The following is a 17,882-nucleotide window of genomic DNA, read 5'->3' as shown; positions in this document are numbered from 1 at the left end:
AGTCAGGTAAATTACCACCAAAATGTTCAATAGAGTAGCTTTCTCAAGGGCCAAGAAAAGTGTGGTTACACATGTCTGATAGAAAGCTCTTATAAAAATTAATTTCTGCTATGATTACCAAAGGGGAAAGATGGGGGGAAGGGTAATTAGGGAGTTTGGGATGGACACATACACACTACTGTATTTAAAATGGATAACCAACAAGGATTACTGTACAGCACACGGAACTCTGTACAACATTATGTGACAATCTGGATGGGAGGGGAGTTTAGGGGATTCAGGGATACATGTATATGCATGGCTGAGTCCCCTTGTTATCCACCTGAATCTATCACAACATAGTTAATCGGCTATACTCCAACATAAAATGTGTGCATGCTAAGTCGCTTCAGTCATGCCCCACTCTGTGCAACCCCATGGACCCCACCAGGTTCCTCTATCCATGGGACTCTCCAGGCAAGAATACTAGAATGGGTAGCCCTTCCCTTCTCCAGGGGATCTTCCCAACCCAGGGATCGAACCTGGGTTTCAAACATTGCAGGCAGATTCTTTACTGTCTGAGCCACCAGGGAAGCCCAATATAAACTAAGAAGTTTACAATTATTTTTAAAAGAAAGCTCTTATATGCTGAATTTTTTTTAAGCCATGTACTATCTATAAAAATGTTTGACTGCAAGTCATGGACTGCATGACTCCATGGACTGCAAGTCTATAAGATAAAAAGAGAGACAGGCAAGCTCAAAAACAAGGCCAAGTAGTGAAAGTCATAAAAGCATGAGGCTCCTACGTTCTCTTCATCTTTGGGCTTAAATACAGAGCAATGCTGTATGTTTCATTCATCAGCTGCCACATTCCCCACCAAGCACCATCTCCTCCAGGCACATGTGATGTGCTGTAACTCCCACTCGTTCACCTTTGGCAGGCATCACTAATCAATCATGCACTCTGTCTGGTAGAACCTACAACTTGGACTCCTCCTCATCAACAGCATTCTACGCAGCCACTATTGATCGATCTGAGTTGACACCAGAGATTAAATAAGTTTCCAATTGTTGGCTGTGAACCTTTCACTGTGCTTTCCAACCCTTCTCTAAGCACTCTCACCCAGATTGATAAGTCCCTACAGGATACAGAAAACCCACTGGGGAGCTGGTATCTAGTTGAAGCTTTGTCATTAGCTTCGCTATTTATTTACCCGGTCCTAGATAAAACTTTGGAGAAGGCAATGGCACCCCACTCCAGTACTCTTGCCTGGAAAATCCCATGGACAGAGGAGCCTGGTATGCTGCAGTCCATGGGGTCACAAAGAGTCCGACATGACTGAGCAACTTCACTTTCACTTTTCACTTTCATGCATTGGAAAAGGAAATGTCAACCCACTCCAGTGTTCTTGCCTGGAGAATCCCAGGGACGGGGGATCCTGGTGGGCTGCCGTCTATGGGGTTGCACAGAGTCGGACACAATTGAAGCGGCTTAGCAGCAGCAGCAGCAGCAGCAGCAGATGACACTTGTCTGATCCTACCAGAGATCTAGGAGGCTGAGACATGGATTAAAGGAAGAGTAGGAGGAAAGCAAATCTAAGAATGCAACAATAAGATGTGGCAGTCTATACAATGGAATATTACTCAGCCATAAAAAGGAATGAAATTGTGCCATTTGCAGAGACATGCAGGGACATAGAGACTGTCATACAGAATACAGTTAAGTCAGAAAAACAAGTATCATATGTTCATGAATATATGTGGAATCTAGAAAACCGGTACTGATAAGCCTTTCTGCAGAGCAGGAAGAGAGACCCAGACATGAAGAATGGGCATGTGGACATCGGCGTGGACTGGGAGGTTGGAACTCACATACACACACTACTGTTGCGGTGTGCGCTCAGTCGTGTCTGATTCTCTGAGACCCCATGGACTGTAGCCTGCCAGGCTCCTCTGTCCATGGGATTCTCCAGGCAAGAATACTGGAGTGGGCTGCCATGTCCTTCTCTAGGGGGTCTCCCTGACCCAGAGATAGAACCTGCATCTCCTGTGAGTCCTGCATTATCAGGCGGGTTCTTTACCACCAAGCCACCTGAGAAGCCCTCGTATTACACTACCATGGCTAAAATCGAGAACTAGTAGGAACCTGCTGTACAGCCCGGAGAGTTCAGCTCAGTATTCTGTGATGACCTAGAGAGGTGGGATGGCGGGGGAGGGAGGCCTAAGAAGCAGAGGATATATGTATACTTAGAGCTGATTCACTGCTGTACCACACTGTAAACCAACTATACCCCAATTTAAAAAAAGTGCAAAAGAAGGCCAACTTGCTTTCATTGAATTCTGCATCCAGCCAGGATGGTAAGTCCTCTAAGCATATTAACTCACTGATTTCCACCACCAACCCAGAAAGAAGTTTTTCATATCCTCTTGGTTTAGCTGAGAACTTGAGCATCTGAGAGGTTAGATAAGCAGGAAGTGGCCAAACTGGGGTTCAAACCCAGCCTGTTGAGAATCCCAAGTGAAAGCTCTCAGCCCCTGCGTTATACCTGCGATTCTTCAGACAAACTTCCGAAGCCAGAAGGTACCTATCAGACAAACAGCCTGATCCACATCTCCAGCTTTTCACAGTGCTGTGTTCTCAGCCTAGAGAGCTCCTGAGAGGTATGCCCTGCACCACCCATCCTCTGTCATTCGGGTTCCCAGCCCATCAGACGTTGGTTTAACTCCTCACCACATCCATTTGAGAAGCTCTTCCCATTTTTACATGCCTCTGCCCCTCCACCACCACCTTCAAATTTTCCTGAAATATATGAAAGAGGAAAGTACGACTAACATCTCATTTTCAAAGTTGAGTAAAAGAGAAAGCATCAGTGAACTTGCAGATAGAATCTAAGAGGCAGGCACAGAGGCCCCTCCTGGAGTTGAGAAGCTCTTGTAGACAAAAATAACTCTCAGCCATGCGGGGAAGTGAGGCGCTGACTGGTACCACGAGTGTTCTGATCACTGAAGAGCAGATCCATTGAGGACCTCGAGAAGAGACCACAGGATGAGTTATCAGGGGGAATTAAATGCAGGGGTGCACTCTGTGATGTAGTTGGCATTGGCGTGGGCTATTTCGGTTCCACTAAGCACTCTGTAACAATAATTCTCATAACCAGAGCTCCATTTACGTGTGAGATAGGCACTGAGCCTGCGATGCATTCAAGGTCTGCTTTTTTCTTTTTTAATTTAATTTTTTAATTTTTTGTTTTCTCTCCTGTACAGCAGCCCTAGAAGAAGCAGCATAGCCTCATGGTTAAGAACCCAAGGCAGACCACCTGGATTTGAATTCCACCCTACACTGTCTCCCTAGGTGACCTCTGGTGCATTAGTCACCTCCTCATTCCCTCAGTTTTCTTGTCTGTAAAATGGGGGCATTTTACAGGATCTTTATAAGGACCCAATCATATTAATAAAAGGCACAAAAAGCCATGTCTGGCATATACAGTCACTGCTGCCTGTGTGCTAGTTGCAACGATTATACATCTTCTCTTCTGGGAAGGAAGAAGGAGTCTAGGTTTCCTTTAGGAACTTCACTCTACGTTTGGTCCACGTAGGTCATTCAGAGGGGGCCTGTCCTACTTCTGGTTGAGGGTGAGAGACATGGACAAGGAGAGGACTGTTCTCTACAGCTCTGGGACTTGGTGCTGGTGCGTGCTAAGTCGCTTCAGGCGTGTCCGCCTCTGTGTGACCCCCATGGACTGTAGCCCACCAGGCTCCTCTGTCGCTGGGATTCTCCAGGCCAGAATACTGGAGTAGGTTGCCATGTCCTTCTCCAGGGGATCTTCCCAACCCAGGGATCGAACCCAGATCTCCCACATTGCAAGGAAATTCTTTATCATCTGAGCCACCGGGGAAGCCCTAGTCTGCTCTACCCCAATATGCTAAGGGACTGGTATGAAGCCAATAAGCATTTCTCGGGGGCTGTACTGACACTATTGGAAAAGAAGCTCTTCCTTTCCGTGGTAATCTCATTTGAAGTTTAGACCCCAGGACGAGTAATACCAGAAGAGAGCCCAATTTGACTGTCATAGGACCCAGGGACTATCTTTTCTTTCTCTTTAAGCTGGTTCAACTTGATTTTCTATTATGCAATGGAAGATGTCCTGATTAATATTATTATATTAAATTAATATTGTTCTCATTATTGAGTCCTCAGTAATAATCCATACATAGCATGCATGATCTATCCGCATTTTCCCAAGGGTGTAGCTGTGGATGAGAAAGCTATGGTAACTTTTCTGAGATCTCGCAACTAGCAAAGAGCAGAATCAGGATCTATTTAATTCCAAAACTCTTTTGTACTTTACAACACCATTTTTTTAAATTCATAAAGGAAAAAGATCGATCTCTTTACTGTTACAGTTTGTTCATTTACCATGAACTTTTTACACTTGATCTTAGTTCCTAGTGGCTCAGACAGTAAAGAATCTGCCTGAAATTCAAGAGACACGGGTTTGATCCTTGGGTCAGGAAGATGCCCTGGAAAAGGGAAAGGCTACCCACTTCAGTGTTCTTGCCTGGAGGATCCCATGGACTGAGGAGCCTGGTGGGCTACAGACCATGGGGTCACAAAGAGTTGGACATGGATGAACAATTAACACTTAACCAAAAGGCCAAGAAGCAATACCAGAAATCTTTTACAAAGTACAATCATAATTTCTATTTGACACTATTCTGTTTATCATATAAAAGATGATAGAAACCACTGCCCTCAAATCTGAGGATTCCAATAGAAGATCTGAAATGCAAAGTGCTCAAAATCACGGCATTAAACTAACAGAAGAACATGTGTCTTGCTCTTTCTGCAAAAATCCCCTCCATGACACCATTCTCTTCTTATTTATCATTCCACTTTCCCCAGCTTTCCTCCATTTTAAAATTGCCACGCAGAAAAATTTGGTGCATGACATATTTTGGTGTGCAGCTACTTGGATTTTAACACATACATAGATTCGTTTAATCACCAGAAAATCAGGATTCAAAGCAGTTCTATCACCTAGAAAACTCCTCTGTTATACTTTTGCAGTCACTACAACATCGTCTTTTGAAGTAAATTATGTAGAAGTGAACAAAAATGCAAATGATCTCTTGGCAGCCACCCCCCTCCACCATTTTTGGAGGAGGCTTTTCTCCAAAGTTCATTTCCATTCTCCTCTCTGTGAGGTTCTGAACACACAACTAAAGACAGGGAGGTTTATCATCTCTTCTCTTGGCTGGTGCCCAAGTTTAAGTAAAACTGATGTTGGTGGGCTCCACATCTAACTCAGCTATTGTTGCCAGCAGAGAGCAAGAACAACGCAGGGTCAACCTGTAGTGGGCACACCAAGTCTCACCCAGATCTTGGCTGCAAATATGTGCTAAGGACAGGAGCTGAGTCCGTGAACATGAGTCATGCTGACCCCTGTTAGCATGCCTGCCCTGAAGGCCACCATTCTTTGGCGGGAGATGGTGGGGACAAGAGTGAGCACCAAGCTCAGCCAAAGCAACCACAGTTGGCGAGTGGGTGCAAACTCATTTGGAAAGAGAGCCTCACCCAAGAGGAATAAGAGCTCATAATCTGAAGAAGACTCCAAGTCTTGAGTATGCTGCATGAGATGCAGGAGGTGGCACAGAGAAAGGCCAAGCCACAGAGGTCAAGTCTTTGCTGGTGTCAGAGGACACAGCCCTACTCCTTGGCCAGAGACCAGTGCGGCCAGGGCTGACCAGCAGAGGTCTCAGCAGTCACGCGTATGCTATGAGCAAGGAGAGCCCACGGGGCCATGACACTGTCTCTCTGCATCTGATCCTTTCACACCACCCGATCCCCTTCCAGATATAACAGACATCATTCTTGGATAAAGGACAAACATCCCCGTGTGTCTAAGGCTTCCAGTGCCTGGTTCGTGGTTGCTTTCCAGCCCCCTCTCAAGCCACAGACCTCTATCTACTTCTCAAGACTTGCCACACTTCTTCCTACAAAACTCCATCTTTGGACCCCACCTAGGAGTCTCTAGCTTTTGTCCCTCTTCAATTGCAACGCAAATTATAAATCCCTGGGGATGCTTTCATGTTCATTTCCACAGCTTTGGGGCATCCTGGAGTATCTTCCTGTGTAATGCATACACACCATCAGCCTTCAACAAAGGATGTTTGGAGCAGAAAAGAAATCCAATCTCCAGACACATTCTGTGAGTCTCGCCAAATGGCGCTCACTGTAGCAGGCTTTGCTCCTCTCTGCCTTGAGGATCTCATTTCCGTCTTTAATGAGAAACTCTTCCATGACTGCTTCTCATTCTGGGAGAGCCCCTCTGGGTAAGGAGCCTGCCTTTCCCTCTGTCTTTGTTCTGCCTGTCAGAGCCCAGAGGACTAATCCCCTCCCACCCCCACAGCGAGATAGCAATGCTAAAAGAAAACCAACCCTGGTGACTCTTCTGTGTTCATTTTCAACCTTACTGGCATCTAAGCCTCTGAAATCCAGGAGATTAATTTATTGTCCATGTTGATCAACTCCCTTACTCCTCATGGCAGCCAGTAGCATATAGAGACGTCAGCTGAGCAGACTCTGACAGGTTCCTGGGTGAAGCCATCCATGACCTGTGGTTCAGAATCACCAAAACACGTGGGTAGGGTTGATAAACTCTCTCACAAATCCAGACCATTCTCTTCCTCTCCTATGTGGCTCTAGCAGTTCAGACTCGTGCCCTTCTGACTGCACTCCAGCCTGGACCCCTCAATTCCATTCTTGCCCATTTCTGGTCAGCCTTGCAGGCAAGCAGAGTTTGAAACATCCCAAATGCAAACCCAAACTTCTTCCTCAATTGCAAACCCACCATTAGAAAACGGTGGGTTTTCTAAACTCTTGATTTGTAATCCATACGCACACTTTTCCTATATGCATCTGATTGTCATTAAATGAACTCAATCATTGTGTCCTTAATTAGATTGTTTTAAAAATAGCTTACTGACATAAAAGGACAGAGCAGGATCCTTTGTCAGAGAAAGAATGTAACCCTTATTCAAAAGTAACACAATGTCACTAAATTATAGCTAAACAGTATCAACGGAATTGCTTGTCAAGGGTTACTGGTCTCTTGGTTAAAAGAGCAGAATAACAAATGTTCTGGGTCTTTGTGTTTGTTACAGAAACAAACACAAAACAAACAAGACTCCAAACTCTGTCTCCTTGATGTAAACCGAAGGTCTGAGAAATAACTGATGCTCCTTCACTAAGTGATCCGGTCTGCAGATCCCACCATCCATCATCTGAAATCTGAATGTCACACTTGGGTGATGCTAGACCTCAGGAAACTTGGTCTTCCTCGGTCAAACATCTTTAATGGGTTTTTGTTTGTTTCTGTTTCTTGGGGAGCGGGAGGCGGCTGCACCCCACAGCATGTGGGATCTTAGTTTCCCAACCAGGGATTGAACCCATGCTCCCTTCATTGGAAAAGCTCAAAGTCTTAACGACTGGACCACCAGCGAAGTTCCTACCAAACATCTTTTAAAGGAGGGCACCCGGCAGACTACCCAGCCCCATTATTTTTTTTCAGGGTTGGCTGATATCAACTTGTTCTAAACAAAGTCTTCATCTCCCTGCACACCTGCACTCAGCCAGGGCCAGTCTCTGTGGGTCCATCTCTGTGTTCTGTCCCCTCTCTCTCCTTTCTCCTCCATGGCTCCCTCTTTGACTGAGTTAGCCACCCAAGTCTTGAACTACCTCTCTGGTGCCACATAATTCTGGCCCCATTCAGCAAGGTCATGCCCTCCCTTACTCTCTCTTTCACTGGGAGAGAGATGGACACAAAGCCCTAGTCCACTGGTGTAATAAACAACAGCCTCCGTAACACTCCACCTTCTCACCAGGCCGGTCTCCCTTCTGGCCTCTCTTGGACATGCACGTTGGACCCTGATCTCCCCTATACATGTCGCCATCATCTCCACCTCTGTATCTTCATCTATGCTGTTCCCTCTGCCAAGAAAGCCTTCATCAGACACTGACCCCCGGGGGGCATTACACACACCAGACCTCCTCCTCGTCCATGAGGCTCAACTTGTACATTTCAAGCCTTGCAGGTCTCATGACTCTTTTCGGAAGATATGTTTTATCTAGTTTGCACAAAACTCAGTAGGATGTTTATATTAACATCTGGATTTCCACCCTGGCTGAGAAAGTAGCAGCACTGAACATACCCTCCCTGAACAGCAGCCCCCACACAGGGGCCCCTGCTCTTGAGTTCAAGGCCACCTGACACTTCAAACAGTCAGTCCCCTACATACGGGCCTTCAAGTTGCAGACTTTCAAAGATGCGAACCGCTGTTTCATCAGCGTCAGGAGTGAGTGAAACTGCAGCTCGCCCTCCGTCTCCTGTGGCTGACAATCCTTCACTTCTACCATCTCCTGGGGTCTCCTGCATTGCAGGCAGATTCTTTACCAACTGAGCCATCAGGGAAGCCTAACTTTGTTGGAATGACAAAGAAATTGGACTCACTCTTGGAATGGAACTCGCTTGTATGGAGGGGATTTACTGTATTCCCCTACAATTATCCTCTGTCTCACTTCACTAATGTGTGATTCCTGCCTGGACGCAGCAGACGGGTGACTTTGTTATCTCCTGACTTCAGCCAAGCATCTCTTCTTCTGTAAAACATTCCCAAGGTCGACTAGGTCCTATGGGCTGCCCATTTCTCTGAGCCCCCATAACACTTTCCAGGGGGCTCATTGTTTGAAATAAATTTCGTTATAAGTGATACAGAATGTCTGTGGGTGTGGACCCTAGCAAAAACAAAAGAGAAAATAGGTGCGGTTGACTGAGTTCTCATTCTGTGCCAGGCACTATACACACGGCTTTGCAGTATTATCTTGTCACTGCCTCAAATCAACATTCCAAGTGGATTTTATTATCTCCAGTTTACAGATGGAAAAATGGACACTGATTTAAAGTACAAAAGGCTCTCAAGGTCAGGTCACAGAGTTGCTAAGTAAGAGAACTGGGATTAAAGTCCAGAACTTTGGGATTCCCTGTTAGCTGAGATGGTAAAAAATCCGCCTGCAATGCAGGAGACCTGGGTCGGGAACATCCCCTGGAGGAGGAAATGGCAACCCACTCCAGTGTTCTTGCCTGGAGAATCCCATGGACAGAGGAGCCTGGCGGGTTACAGCCCATGGGTCGCAAAGAGTCAGGCACAACTGAGCAGTTAACACTTTCATTATCCCAGCTCCAGCGAATATATGGTTTTACTGGGGTCCTCTGTTAACGCCGGCTTTGAGCACAGAATTTTTAACCCTTGCATAGATGCTGTGAGAAGAGCAAAAGCTAGGAACCACACCAGGTCTGTTGGAAACTGAAGCCAGAACTTCCCCCTGGTGCCATTATCTCTTGTCTGCAAGACCAGAAGAAATCCTGGTAGTCCCATGGCCAAGTGCCAGGGGCATTCCAGAAGGCCAGGCTTCACGAGGCTTTGATAAATCTCCACCATAACTCAGAACTAAATGTGGGCATTGAAAGGATGCCCCAGATTGAAAACTATTTACCTGGAAATGGGTGAAGATACCAGTCCAGGTACAAATGCATCAGTTGGAAAGGGCTATTCTTATATTTTACACATTTAATTCCCTTTAGTGTGTCTGTAAGGCAGTATATGGAGCTTCCCAGGTGGTGCTAATGGTCAAGAACTCACTTGCCAATGCAGGAGACATAAGAGATGTGGGTTTGATCTCCAGGTTAGGAACATCCCCTGGAAAAGAGAATGGCAGCCCACTCCAGGATTCTTGCCTGGAGAATCCCATGGACAGAGGAGCCAGGTGGGCTACGGTCCATAGGGTCATAGAGGCAGACACGACTGAAGAGACTTAGCATAGCACAGCTCGAGGCAGTATACAGCATCAGGGCTAGGAATACAGTGTCAGAAATAACAATCTCTGAATTTACATCCTAGCCTGTGATGTAGCCTGAGTGGTCTTGAGCAAATCTTTTAACCTCTCTGAGCTTTCTTGTTTTCACTTTGTACAATGAGGATAATGATGGTTCCTCGTACATTAGCTGTTGTCAGTATCTGGTGGTACTTAAGGATGCCTGATCCAGATTAAGTATTGAAACAGGAAATGTTCCAAACTCCCAGCACTCACCATGGCACCAGAGCATCACCAGTCACACAGCACAGCTTCACTCAGACCCAATCTGAAAGTTGCCTCAACTTTGAAAACCTCTCAAACTTCTCCCATGCAATTTTGTATCAGATGGCAAACTGTTTAGCCACACCAGGCCAGGCAGTAAGTGAGGAGAGAAAGCCCTGCCGGTGTTTATACCCTTTGACAAATGGGCTCTCATCTTCTCCTGACAGTTTCTCCTCCTGACTGATCCATCAGCTTCTGTTCTCATCACCTGGACCTCGGTCCTCATAATAGTATTGAAATTCAGATGGATTTTACACCACAAATAAAAATGAACTTAAATGCCTCTGTTTCCCACAAGCAATGCGGGTCATGTAAAGTCAAACGCAGAAGGTTTTACAAGCCCGGGCAGCCACCCGGAGGAATGGGTTACCTGGCATTGCCTTGGATAAACCTGCATTGGCTCTGTGACCCTGGCCTGTGGGAGGAGACCTTTTGAGCTCTGCTTCCCACTTAGAGGAAAAAAAAAAAATGCTACTGGCCTTTCAGATCTGCCTGTGACATCCTCTGGGTGATTTTTAGGAAACATCCAGGAAACCATCCAAGTGCGGGGCCCAGACTCAGGGGTGCTGCTCATGGCTGGGCTTGAAAGTGAACGGGAAGCGGAAAATGAAATCACACTCCGGTACACACCATGAATCCCTCCATAAACAAGTGGGCAGGCTTCTCCAAGAGACAATTAGCTCACCATCTGCCAATGGAAAAGAGGCGGCTAGGATACAGAGAAACTGAGAAATGGAGAGCAAAAAAAAAAAGATTCTCTCCTTCTGTCAACAGCCTCAGATGGAGCCCAGACTGTGCAGACCAGGAAGAGTGGTGTTATGGCTCTTCATTAAGATGAGGGCTCTCTCCACCTCTTGAAACTCACCGTTTATCTCCCATCATTCTATCTGGTCTAGGATTCAATGGGAAAATGACTGATCTCAAAGGAAATAGCCCTACCGAGTGAAAGAGAGTGGGAAGAGGCGTGAAACTGGAGGAGCTCGATGGGGAGAGACCCTATTGTGTGCGCCTGCTCAGTTGCTCAGTCATGTCCAACTCTCTGTGACCCCATGGACTGCAGCCCACCAGGCTCCTCTGTATGTGGGGATTCTCCAGGCAAGAACACTGGAGTGGGTTGGCATGCCCTCCTCCAAGGGATACTCCCGACCCAGGGATCGAACCCACGTCTCCTGCATTACCAGGTAGATTTGTTACCACCGAGCCACCTGGAAAGCCCCCAGGACCTTACTAGACCCCACTGAAAGCTTGAGATCTTCTGTTTTCTAAAATTCTTCTGTCGAGAAGATCCTCAACAATATGTCAGACGAAAACACAGATGGAAGCACACAAATATATCCCTGTATACAGAATATAGGGAGGAGAGGCATCCAAGGAGGAAGGGAGGTGAAAGAGAAGGGAAAAACGAGAGAAAAGGAAGCAATTCCTGGAAGCCATCTAGCCCAATGGGTATCACGTTAAGCTTTCTTAACTAAAGGCAATTGAGCTTTAAGGAAAACACTGCTAGGTCTCCTCCAGAGCTCTCAGCATTTCGTAAAAATCCACCCGGGGCCAAGGGGCTGCCTCTTCAGAGGCCAGCTGACTTATTATTTTGGCACCTCTGTCATCTCCTGTCACTTCAATTCCACTTTATCAAATTACTGATTTTGCCAGAAGCATTCGGAATGGATAGAAGGGGATGTGCGGGTGTGTGTGGGTGCACACACACACACACACACACACACTCATGCAGGAGAGAGTGTCATCACTTCAATGGTGCAATTTCATAATTACACGTCAGGGTGACAGAGTACCCAAACAGCATCCTAGACACAGTATCCTAGACGCCGGGGCGGCTGTCTGCCTCCATGACCTCATGCCCCATCTCTGGCTTGATGGATAGTACTGGTGGCGCTTCTCTCTGGAGGGTGGGGACACTACCCCTCCTCCAGGGGATCTAGATTTCATTATGACTTTCCCACTGAGAGACAGGACCCTGAGTGGCAGAATTACATCCTGCATCTCACCCCACTTCCAACCATATTAGGACATCCAGAGAAAGGACAGCCCTGATGTGAGACTCACAAACATTAAAAAAATAAAAAATCAGAACAGAACTCAGAGGAAGAAAAAAGAAAAGTCCTTCTCCTGAACAAAGGGAGTAAAATGCCATGAAGGTGTAAGATGGCAAAAAGTGGCAGTGGGTGTGTTGCTAGGAGTCACCACCAGTTGCTTACAAAGTCTCGGTGAATTCACGTGTCATCACGAAACACAGCAGGGCCTTGTGGTCCCTCTCTCCCATGTCCTCCAGCTATGTTTTGTCTGCAGAACAACTTTAGTCAAAGAATAAGTTTAATCAGAAAAGGCAGAAGCAAAGGAAAACTGTCAAACAGCATCCAACAATACGAGTCTAGTCATTAAGCGGAGTCAAGGACCTTTAGTTCCTTCTCAAGGGCAGAAAATAACACTGAGTCATAACCTGGGAGCTGTTTTGCAGACACTGAAACCCCCACCTGGTGGAGAAAGTTAACTACATGATGACCAGAGTGTAGCCATGATAGGAGTTGCCATAATTTTGAGAACTGGCTTCCAGGAAGTGGGAACAAACTGATGCTGGAACTGAAGACTAAGTGCATTTGAAACCATCGAGACGACACAGCCATCGCCAGACCCATTTCAAGAGGACTGTCAGAGCTGACTGCGCTGTTTCTGACCTTATCTCCCCCTCTCTGCATATGGACCTCCAAACTCCCCTTTAAAAGGTCCTGCCCACTGACCGTCCCGGAGGAGCTGGCCTCTGGGCATGTGTCCACCCTCACCCCCCACTGCTCCAGCTGCCGCCCTCTGAAATAAAGCAAACCCTTCTTTCCACCAACCTTGCCTCTTTATTGGCTCTAGAATGGCCAGCAGCCAGACCCCTCTCTTTCAGCAGCAGTCAGTCACGTGTAGTAGGGTTGGAAAACAACAGGCGAGCCCTCCAGACACAAGGCTTCATTTGAAGTGCCCGACTCAACCCAACTGTCTGTGACAAAGCAGGAAGCTTAAGTGTGTGTGTATGAGTCTGTTACTCTTCCTTGAAAACAGCTGAAGTTATGCACAGAATGATTGCCTCTGACTTCTTCCCACCAGTCATCACTTAGAGAGTGCCCATGGATGTGGGGGAGCACTATCGTCATGAAACATGAGCCAAAGAGGGTTTGGGTGGTAGAGTGGAGTGTGCAACCAGCTTACACTGCCCAGAGAATATCCTCTTTGTTCACTTATCTTGCTGGTAACGGAAGTGATGTTGTTTCAACAGCGTCAGTCCTTCTGGAATCCGGACTCCAACACGGCTGGCAAAGAAAGTAAAGCAAAACAAACAAACCAAAAAAAAACTAGACAGAAACATGTTTATGAATTCCACGAACATCCAAGGGAAGGGCTTCCCTGGTGGTCCAGTGGTTTAAGAATCCACCCGCCAATGCAAGGGACACAGGTTCAATCCCTGGTCCAAGACGATTCCACATGCTTCCAGGCAACTAAGCCCGTGCCCCTCAACTACGGAGTCCGCACTCCAGAGCCCCTGCTCCACAACCAGAGAAGCCGCTGCAGTGAGAAGCCTCCGCACCACACAGGACGGTAGCCCCCACTGGCCACAACCAGAGAAAGCCCAGGTGCAGCAGTGAAGACCCAGTCCAGCTGAAATAAACAACCAAATAAATAAATCCCAAGGAAGCGATCCTGAACTTCAGAAGCAGGCAGGGAACACGCTCTCGTGTGGTGAGCAGAGTCCCTGGGAACAGATTTAAAAAAAAAAAAAAAAGATGGGGAATACCTCTTCCACCTCAATTCCATTTGCCCAACTCACAACATACAGGCCGGCAGACACACTGGTTTGTCAACATGTAGCGAATGCCAATATGAATTGTAACACCTTTGTCTGAAAACTAGACAAGACACTACTGGAGCTCGGCTCGGATCATCAGGCTCAAATTTAAGCTATGGTATCATCACTCCCTTCAAAGTATGGAGATGAACCCTCCTTAAGATAATGCACGGCGCCTGTCTTCTATTTTAAAGCAAATTTTGTTTTGAGAAGTCCTCACTACCCTATCAATCAGCGGATGACTGAGCTAGCACAAAATCAGGGCTGAAAACCTCTTCTTGAAATAATAACTGCCTTCAACAATAATGGTACAGCCGCAGAGAGAAACATCTTTCAAAGTTGCAGAACGGTGTCAAAAGTAGCCAGGAGATATGGACCTTCAATCCAGTTATTTGACCTTTTTGTTTGTTTGTTTGTTTTAATCCAAGGCATTAAAGGTAAAATTTGATCTGCTTGGACACGCTTCTCCACAGAAACTTCTGTGAACTCTTGTCAATAAAGGGAGACCGAAAATATTAAAGGAAAGAACAATTGTCTAGTGGTCGCCTGTCCTGAGCGGGTCCACACAGTGTAACAAGAAGATAAATGGGGGGAAAACTCTAAGATACAAAGCAAATGACCTCCCTTTCCTGTACGCCCCCACGAAACATCACGAGAATGTTTATATGGTATAAAGTCACTGTTCATGTGACTATGTCATGACAGGAATTAGTACAGGCTCTTTTTCAAGCCAAAATGTATAGATCAGATATATATATATATATATATATATATATATATATATATATATATAAATCAGTTATATTTATTTTCAGGGCACACCCTAAAAAGCCCAAGAGTATACATTCTTCTGTTACATATGCAATGTCCTATAATTCTATATCATATATGGCATATTACACATTAATAATCAACCAAACTATTCAACTAAAATGTGAAATGAGTTAAGGATAAACAGCTATTTTCCTGAAAAGAAGCAGATGACTAAAACAAAAATCAACACAATCTTCTATCTTCAGTGAAGTCGTTAGATCCAACTCAGATTGTAAAGAAAAAAAAAAAAAAAAACAACAACAGACATTTTAAAACGCAATGGGCTTTAAGTGTCTAAAAACCAAGCACGTGAATCATCTTTGCAAGCCATCTTCCAGCAAGGCATACCTTCAACACTTGGGTTTAAATCACAGAAATCTTGTTTTGTTTGAAACCAAAAGGATGAAAAATATAGACTTACCTTTCTGTCCTCTATTTCCACACAAGTATTGCAGTCTGCTTTGATATCCTGAGAGGAGGAGAAAAGAAAGGGAGAGAGGACAGGAGTCAGACTTATGGTCAGAAAACGTTTAGTGGTGTCGCTGAAATGCCCTTTAAAATAATAAAAAGCTCATGCTCCTGATGGTTGTTTCTCGAGCCACTGCCCTTTATAGCGCTTTTTAGAAGTATATGCCCTGCTGTTTGCATTAGAGACATATGGATGCCATAGCTAAGCTTTATTGCATGCAGATGTGGGGTGAAGGCAAAGCTATGGATCAGAAATCACAGCAGAGAGTAATGGATGGCTTATAAAATGATGTGCCCACCTCAGACACCTTCCCTTATATTAGCAGAGATTGCCCTTACTGGGAATTAATGTCTCTTGCCCATTCCAGATTTGGGACAGTCAAATCTAGCTTTCTTCAACTCAAAGTCATCACTGTCTGTTTTTAACCCTCCTTCCATGCATCCATCTGTCCAGTCATCCATCCATCCAACTGGTCCATCATCTGTCATCCACCCATCCATCCACTGTCCATTCATCCATCCATTATCCATCCATCCATCATGTATCCATCCACAATCTATCATCCATCCATCCATCTAAATATCATCCTTCTATTCATCTATAGGAGAAGGCAATGGCACCCCACTCCGTACTGTTGCCTAGAAAATCCCGTGGATGGAGGAGCCTGGTGGGCTGCAGTCCATGGGGTTGCGAAGAGTCGGACACGACTGAGCGACTTCACTTTCACTTTTCACTTTCATGCATTGGAGAGGAAATGGCAACCCACTCCAGTGTTCTTGTCTGGAGAATCCCAGGGACGGTGGAGCCTGGTGGGCTGCCGTCTATGGGGTTGCACAGAGCCAGACACGACTGAAGCGACTTAGCATAGCATAGCATAGCATATTCATCCATATTCATCACATACCTACTTCTTATGCATTTTTCTTGTTGCTTTGGAATGTAAAGATGAAAAAACATGGTTTCAACCCTCAAGGAACTCCCAAGTTACACAAAGAGACACATACACACTCAAGCAATTGTGATATTCATTTACTCATTCAAAAGATATATATTCAGCACCTATTTCTTGCCAAGTCTTGCTCTAGGCATGGAAGACCTAACATATGAAACACAGGAAGGTCCTGCCCTAGTGATGTTCACATTTTGCTGGAAAAGACAGAAAACAAAAAAGAAACATCTATAATGTTTGATATTTAGAAGAAGAAACATTCCATGAAGAGAAATAAATCAGGGAGAAGGGGATGGAATTCAGTCCCTCAGTCAGGAATATCACTGCAAGAGGAAATGGCAACCCACTCCAGTACTCTTGGCCTGGAAAATCCCATGGACAGAGGAGCCTGGTGGGCTACTCTTTGGGGTCACAAAGAGTACTGAGGACAACTTAGTAACTGAGCATGTAGGGAGTGGGAAATGCTGAGGAAGACTTTAAATTTGAAGAGAGCTGGCAACTGAGGAAAGGCTTGAAGGCAGCTGAGGGATGAGCTATGCTTGTGGCCATCTGGGAAAGAGTATCTCAGAAGAGGAGAGAACATCAGAAGAGGAGAGAACAGGTGCAAAGGCCCTGAGGGGGCGATGGGGCGGATAAGATAAGCGGTGGGAGGTCTCTGTGGCTGGAGGGAAGCCTGTTAGGGAAATAGTGGGAGGTGCATCAGTGAGCAACCACCCAGACTTACTTTTGTTCTTATTGTGAGGGCTTCCCAGATGGCGCTAGTGGTAAGTAACCAACCAGCCAATGCAGCAGATATAGGAGATGTTGGTTTGATCCTTGGGTTGGGAAGATCCCCTGGAGGAGGGCATGGCAACCCACTCCAGTATTCTTGCCTGGAGAATCCCATGGACAGAGGAGCCTGGCGGGCTACAGTCCATAGGGTGGCAAAGAGTTGGATATGACTGAGCGACTGGCACACTTGTGTCTTATTTTGCTCAGCATCATGCCTTCATCCATGCAGTAGTATGTCTCAGGACTTCTTTCCTCTTTGAGGCTGGATTATATTCCACTGTAAGGAGAGACCACATTTTGTCTATCCACTCATCCCCTGGGTAGTCACTGGGTCATCTCCACATTCTGGTTATCACGAATAATGCTGCTATAAACATGGGTGCACACACATCTGTTCAAGTCCCTGCTTTCAGTCCTTTTGTGTATATGTCCAAAAGTTGAACTGCTGAATTACACGCTAATTTCAGGGGTAAGTCTTTGAGGAGCCGCCACAGGGTTCTCCACAGCGGCTGCAACATTGTACTCTCCCACAGGCAATGAGCAAGGTTCCAGTCTCTCCACGTCCTTGCCCAGGGCTCATCATTTCCACTCAGAAGGTGTGAAGAGAGAACAGGTATTAGCTGCTTTTTAATTGGTTTATTTTTATTGTTGACTATGGGACTGCAAATAGATCCAACCAGTCCATTCTGAAGGAGATCAGCCCTGGGATTTCTTTGGAAGGAATGATGCTAAAGCTGAAACTCCAGTACTTTGGCCACCTCATGTGAAGAGTTGACTCATTGGAAAAGACTCTGATGCTGGGAGGGATTGGGGGCAAGAGGAGAAGGGGACGACAGAGGATGAGATGGCTGGATGGCATCGCT

General features: G+C 45.9%; 1 protein-coding gene across 8 annotated transcripts in view; it reads right to left on the bottom strand.

The window, feature by feature from the left end:
* RBFOX1 (RNA binding fox-1 homolog 1) overlaps positions 1-17,882 on the bottom strand; it is a 2,444,696-nt gene that overhangs the window by 1,059,413 nt on the left and 1,367,401 nt on the right. For all 8 annotated transcript variants that reach the window (XM_061401054.1, XM_061401052.1, XM_061401049.1 and 5 more), the window contains exon 6: positions 15,252-15,299. In XM_061401054.1, the coding sequence (XP_061257038.1) occupies positions 15,252-15,299 (48 nt within the window). The remainder of the gene's footprint in view (positions 1-15,251; positions 15,300-17,882) is intronic.

Source organism: Bos javanicus, chromosome 25 (genome assembly GCF_032452875.1).
Source record: "Bos javanicus breed banteng chromosome 25, ARS-OSU_banteng_1.0, whole genome shotgun sequence".
In the NCBI taxonomy this organism is placed as follows: domain Eukaryota; kingdom Metazoa; phylum Chordata; class Mammalia; order Artiodactyla; family Bovidae; genus Bos; species Bos javanicus.
The sequence above is the reverse complement of the archived record's forward strand: the minus strand, read 5'-3'. Positions and strand labels throughout refer to the sequence as shown.